Source organism: Bidens hawaiensis, unplaced genomic scaffold (assembly GCF_021521415.1).
Source record: "Bidens hawaiensis isolate Kalapana, Puna unplaced genomic scaffold, B.hawaiensis_p1.1 tig00010461_1, whole genome shotgun sequence".
NCBI lineage: Eukaryota > Viridiplantae > Streptophyta > Magnoliopsida > Asterales > Asteraceae > Bidens > Bidens hawaiensis.
Genome location: NW_027491796.1, coordinates 33,692 through 39,874, shown reverse-complemented (window position 1 = coordinate 39,874; position 6,183 = coordinate 33,692). Strand labels below are relative to the sequence as shown.

The 6,183-nt window shown below is 37.5% G+C and overlaps 1 protein-coding gene across 1 annotated transcript; it reads left to right on the top strand.

The window, feature by feature from the left end:
• Positions 1 to 2,147: 2,147 nt before the first annotated feature.
• On the top strand, positions 2,148 to 5,124 carry LOC143535280 (uncharacterized). Its single transcript, XM_077029575.1, has 2 exons — positions 2,148 to 2,172; positions 2,246 to 5,124. The coding sequence occupies exons 1-2, from the start codon at positions 2,148 to 2,150 to the stop codon at positions 4,885 to 4,887; spliced, it is 2,667 nt and encodes an 888-aa protein (XP_076885690.1). The 3' UTR covers positions 4,888 to 5,124.
• The last annotated feature ends 1,059 nt before the right edge of the window (positions 5,125 to 6,183 follow it).

Sequence of the window (6,183 nt, the reverse complement as noted above, 5' to 3'; positions counted from 1 at the left end):
GATACACAACTACTTTATAACTTTATGGTACAATATGAAAAAGAAATAAGAAAATTTAATTTTGGGTTAAATCTTTTGTGTTCCGGTTTGTGTGTATGAAATGATATTTGGGTTCGTGTCGGTTTGACCCGCAAATAGCCAACTAACAAACACTACCCATTCAACACACCAACACAAAATGGAAATTCTTGCAAATTGGAAGTAGTAGTGATTAGAAGACTAGTAAAGGTTGTAAAATTGTTTTTGGTGATTAAATTAGGTGAAGAGATATAAGCTAATATGACTTTGAAACTGAAAAAAATATCAGTTTTATTGTTACTTTAAAGTACGTTTGGAGAATAAAAGGAAATGGAATCAAATTAACCTTTTCCTGTCACAAAATACAACGTACGGAGAATAAATCTTCATTTTAGAAGCACATACAAACCCACACCTAAAATGCTTTTGTAATTCTTGCTCAGTTTTCTAAAGGTTCTTATTATGTTATTCCTAGAAAGATTTCTTGTAACTAGTTTCATGTAGTTTTAAAACAAGATACAAGGTTTCGACCTAGTTGATCATTGTGTGTCGCAAAAACAAAAGAAGGAACATGTATGTTGCAAAAGGGATGGATAAAAAGTAAAAAACACATAATGTTGTGACATGTTTCTATAAATCCTGAAAACCCAAATATGAAAGTTGAATCATTAATTGTAAACAAGTCAAGTAAAGTCAACTAGAACCAGGTTGGGCTATGGCTAGGCTCTTTTAAAAACCGATCTTAACTGGATTGACTCATTTATTTTTTTAAAGTAAGATCAAGCCCGGTTCGTAAAATGCCCGGCCAACTAATCAAAAGCGTCTCTGGCCTAGCCATACTAAAGTGTTGGATAAACCTTTGTTTTTATAAATGTCGATGACTCAAGTCCTTGTAAAAGAAAATTTAATTTGATTACAGAGTAGAGACTAGGGGTGTAAAAAACCCGGCTTGGGACCGGTTCCATGCTAACTGAACCGAACCAGTTTGACGGTAAAACTGGTTTCACCAAAACCGACACAAACCGCCGGTTCCGAGACCGATTCCCTTTGATCTAAACCGGTTAAGTCGGTTAAAAACCGAATCGAATCGGTTTGACGGTAAAACTGGTTTCACCCAAACCGACACAAATCGCCGGTTCTTCGACCGGTTCCCCTTCTGATCTACCAAACCGGTTAAGCTGGTTAAAAACCGAACCGAGCTGGACCAAGGTCGACCTTTGTTACTCCTAAACCAGTTTCTAAAGCGAACTGGTTTGGGTCAAACGGTTTTATTTTACCAGGCTTTGATTAAACCGTTTTGGTTTGAGAAAAAAAAACTGGTTTTATACACCTCTATATAAAAATGTAGCCCAAGGCCCAGGGCCCAAGTAAGTAGCCCACTTCCACATCTCTCTCTAATTAGTCCGGTTGAATATCACCACCGGCTTTCTCCTCCGCCGTATCGATAACATCCGTCGTGGTCATCACGCGCCTCCTCAATTTCATTATTCGATTAATCACAACCTCATCGTGTAAGCTCTTTATTCTTATATTGTATATATATATACAATATATACACAACACTTTAGTATGGCTAGGCCTTTTATTTTAATCGTGAAATTTTGATAATAATTAGGTTAAAAATCACTGATAATTCATAATTTCTTCGTGTTAACATAAATTATTGTAGTTTTGCGTCCAACGATTACAATTTTAAAGATCAGATGTTCATTTAATACTTTAAAGCTTGAGCTTGAGCTCAGCTCGTGAGTCCTTTTTTATTTTGAAGCTCGAGTTCGGCTCATTTATTGTTTTTGTTTTATTAACTTATACACATTTTTAATTATTTTTAATTATACTGAGAAAACCTCTTAAATGAGCGTAAACTCGACTTGAGCTCGTGTGCAGTAACTTAAATGAGCTTTATTTGAGGCTTAAATCGAGCGTTTTATCAATCCGAGTAGCTCGTGAACGGGTCGTATTGTTGATTGATATTTGATGATCATTATTTGAGCCATTGTTTTCTATTCTTCAGGAGTACTGGATACCGAGTTTCTGGTGCATAGATTCGGAATTTTTTCAACGTTTTTAAATTTCGTGATTGTTCGATCACGAATAGAGATGATATGTAACAGCAATTGAATTCAAACATGAAGGCTCTTGTTACAAGCCGAAGTATACATTTAATCAGTTAACGAATCACATCTTTTTTTTGATCAATCCGTTTACTAATTATTCGTTAATGCAGGTAAGTTATTGTATGAGCAGTTATCATCTACGCGTATTATACCTCTCAATCTGCAGCGAAGAGCCTGCTCTTCAATAAACAAAATCAATCATGAACACATTACAAGATTTGATGAAAAAAGACGGGCAGTCGATTCCGTGTGCCAGATATTAGAGGGTGGTCAATGGTCAACATCTTTGGAGAACACTTTATTAAAACATAAAGAAAGTACACAACCCGATTTTGTTATTTCCGTTTTATGGAAATTAAAAGATGTTAATCTCGCGTTAAGTTATTTCAAATGGGCCGAGAGAAAGACCGGTCAACCGCATTGTCCAGAAGCATACAACTCACTTCTTATGGTGATGGCAAGAAGTCAAACCTTTGGTCAACTCGAGCAAGTTTTCGAAGAAATGAATCGTGCCGGTTTTGGCCCGGGTAATAACACGTGTATCGAGTTAATCACGAGCTGTGTCAAGAATAATAAGGTTAAACAAGCTTATGACATTATTCAGTTAATGAGAACGTTTAAGTTTCGACCTGCGTTTTCTGCTTACACGACTCTTATAGGGGCCCTATCAACTGTTAATGAGCCCAATCCCGATCTCATACTCACGTTGTTTCACCAAATGCAGGAGCTCGGTTACGAAGTACATGTGCATCTATTTACAACTGTGATACGCGTGTTTGCTAGATCGGGTCGGGTTGACTCGGCTCTTGCTTTGTTAGATGAAATGAGAAGCAATTATGTTGTCGGTGATATTGTTTTATATAACGTGTGTATCGACTGCTTCGGTAAGGCGGGAAAAGTGGATATGGCTTGGAAATTCTTTCACGAAATGAAAGCTCACGGTATCATGCCGGATGATGTCACATACACTAGCATGATAGGTGTTCTATGCAAAGCTAATAAGCTCAACGAAGCCGTTGACTTGTTTAACCAAATGGAGCATAACAGGAAAGTCCCGTGTGCATATGCTTATAACACTATGATCATGGGTTACGGGATGGCGGGAAGGTTTGATGAAGCGTTTAAATTACTTGAGAGGCAAAGATCTAAGGGCTCGATTCCGAGTGTCGTGGCGTTTAATTGTATTCTCACTTGTCTCGGGAAAAAAGGGAAAATAGATGACGCGTTGAAGTTGTTTGAAGATATGAAGAAAGACGCGTCGCCTAATTTATCGACTTATAATATTGTTATCGATAATCTTTGTAAGTCGGGTAAGCTTGATATCGCGTTAAAGATTCGAGATTCCATGAAGGAAGTGGGGTTGTATCCGAATATTTTAACCGTTAACATAATGATCGATCGGTTGTGTAAGTCACAACAACTCGATACCGCTTGTGAAATATTTGAAAATCTTGATGATAATTGCCCGCCAACCGATTACACGTATTGCTCGCTTATTGAGGGATTAGGCAGACATAACCGAATGGATGACGCGTATAAGTTATACGAACAGATGATGGAAGCGGGTGTTGCTCCAAACGTTGTCGTTTACACGTCTCTCATTAGAAACTTTTTTAAATTAGGACGGACTGAAGACGGTCACAAGGTTTATAAAGAAATGATCCGAACCGGGATCGTTCCCGATTTAACGCTTTTGAATACGTACATAGATTGCGTGTTTAAAGCGTGTGAAACCGAAAAGGGTCGGGTTCTATTCGAACAAATCAAGAACCACGGTGTCACACCGGACGCGCGAAGCTATTCGATACTAATTCACGGGTTAATAAAAGCCGGGTTCGCACGGGAGACTTATAAAATATACAACACGATGAAGAAAAACGGGTGTGTTATGGATACACTCGCGTACAACACGGTTATTGACGGGTTTTGCAAATCGGGTAACGTTAACAAAGCGTACCAGCTTCTTGAAGAGATGAAAGTGAAGGGGTGTCCACCGACAGTGGTCACGTACGGGTCGGTTATCGACGGGCTCGCTAAAATCGATCGACTCGATGAAGCTTACATGCTTTTTGAAGAAGCTAAATCTCAAGGTATTGTGTTAAATGTAGTTGTGTATAGTAGCCTTGTTGATGGGTTTGGTAAAGTAGGTAGAATTGATGAAGCTTATTTAATAATGGAAGAGTTAATACAAAAAGGTTTAACCCCGAACGTGTACACGTGGAATTGTATGCTAGACGCATTAGTAAAAGCCGAGGAAATCGATGAAGCACTCGTGTGTTTTAACTCGATGAAGGATTTGAAATGTATCCCAAACGCGATAACGTATAGTATAATAATAAACGGGTTATGTAAAGTTAGGAAGTTTAATAAGGCGTTTGTGTTTTGGCAAGAGATGCAAAAACACGGGTTGCAACCGAATGTGGTTACGTATACGAGTATGATATGTGGGCTTGCACGAGCCGGAAACGTGTTGGAGGCTAATCGTCTTTTCGATAGGTTTAAGAAAAGTGGCGGTGTACCCGACTCGGCTTGTTATAATACTATGATTGAAGGGTTGAGTGCGTCGAATCGGGCGATGGAGGCGTACAAGTTGTTTGAGGATACTAGGTTGAATGGGTGTTTTGTGTATCCTAGTACTTGTGTTGTACTTATGGATTCATTGCATAAGGCCGAGTGCCTTGAACAGGCTGCAATTGTGGGTGCTGTTTTGAAGGAAACAGCTAAGGCTCAACATGCTTCTAGTTCTATGTAACATGTTTTTTTAACCTTATATATTGGTGTTTAGATTAGAATTATAATTATGTTTAAGGTTGTTATAAATTTTGAATCTTTTTAGATATATTTGCTTTCTTGGATGTATACATGTTGGATCAAATATACTGTCTCCTGGCTTTAATCATCTTAACGAAACCTTCGCCAGAAATCAGAATACGAAATCCAAACTCATATCTTCCGATGGCGTATGACAAGGACGGGTAGGGGTAAATACAATCTGGCATTGGCATTACTTCCGTGCATCTTGGAGGCTCGACAGAACCCGACATTGGCCATGGATCTGGACAACAACGCACCCATTTGGGGCCATAATAATGATCTTGAACCAAGCTAAGGGCTTTTATCCCAATCAAAATGACCCGACACTTCGCCTTCAGTGACTTATCAGCTTGCCTTGCTTGAGGAAAAGTTTCGCAAACCATGTTTGGATCACTTTTTTCGGGGTTAATACGAAGATATCAAAATACTGTTTGAAATTACCAATCTATTTTCCCGAACACGAACTTCCTTTTCCTGTTCTTTGTAGGCCTGTAGCGACCCTTGAGTAAAAACCTAGAATGGTTAATGATAAATTAACATAAAGATTAAAAGTTGGTGATAAAGATAATCAAGAAAGAGAAGAGATCAAGACGAGTAGAGATAATTGTTAGAATTAGAGACCGAGTTTATTTATTATTTAATTGAGTATTATTATTATTATTATTATTATTATTATTATTATTATTATAGGAATTTGAGTTAGTACAAAATGAGGTGGAGTCGTGTAGGGGCATTGTAATATGTGTGGTGTTGAACAAGTTGTTCAAATATTGTATGTTTTATGTTCGAGTTTGAGGTTTGATTTCCAACAAAGTGAGTACATGTCATAAATAGAGAATCGATGAAAGTGTCCCGTTTCGCATCAGGACCAGATCCCCTTAAAGTCTAAGTCCCCGTGACGTTGACGCTCATAGTGATGAGTAACAATTATTGTACATGTCAAATATATAAATCAAGTTATGGCTGTGTAACTGGTATAAATCAAGAGTAGTTAAGTTCTTGTTTTAGAGGAAATACATTGTATATGATGATGCTTCAAGAGATGTTTATCTTTATTTCTTTAATGGGAATTAAAGTTTAATGTAACACAAATAAAAGTAAATTAGACATTAATCTTTAGGTGTCGTGCTTGTGATTTATCATTATTATGAATTAAATTATTCATGATTATATACATAGTTGTTACTCATTTTTATATCTTCATCAGTAATACCAAGTCTGTCTAAATGGGTTA

What these genes read in the sequence shown, in the direction of transcription:
- LOC143535280 (XM_077029575.1), top strand. Translation starts at nt 2,148, where the DNA reads ATGAAGGCTCTTGTTACAAGCCGAA. An exon ending in GGCTCTTGTTACAAGCCGAA is followed by an intron (nt 2,173 to 2,245) that starts GTATACATTTAA and finishes TCGTTAATGCAG; the next exon opens with GTAAGTTATTGTATGAGCAG.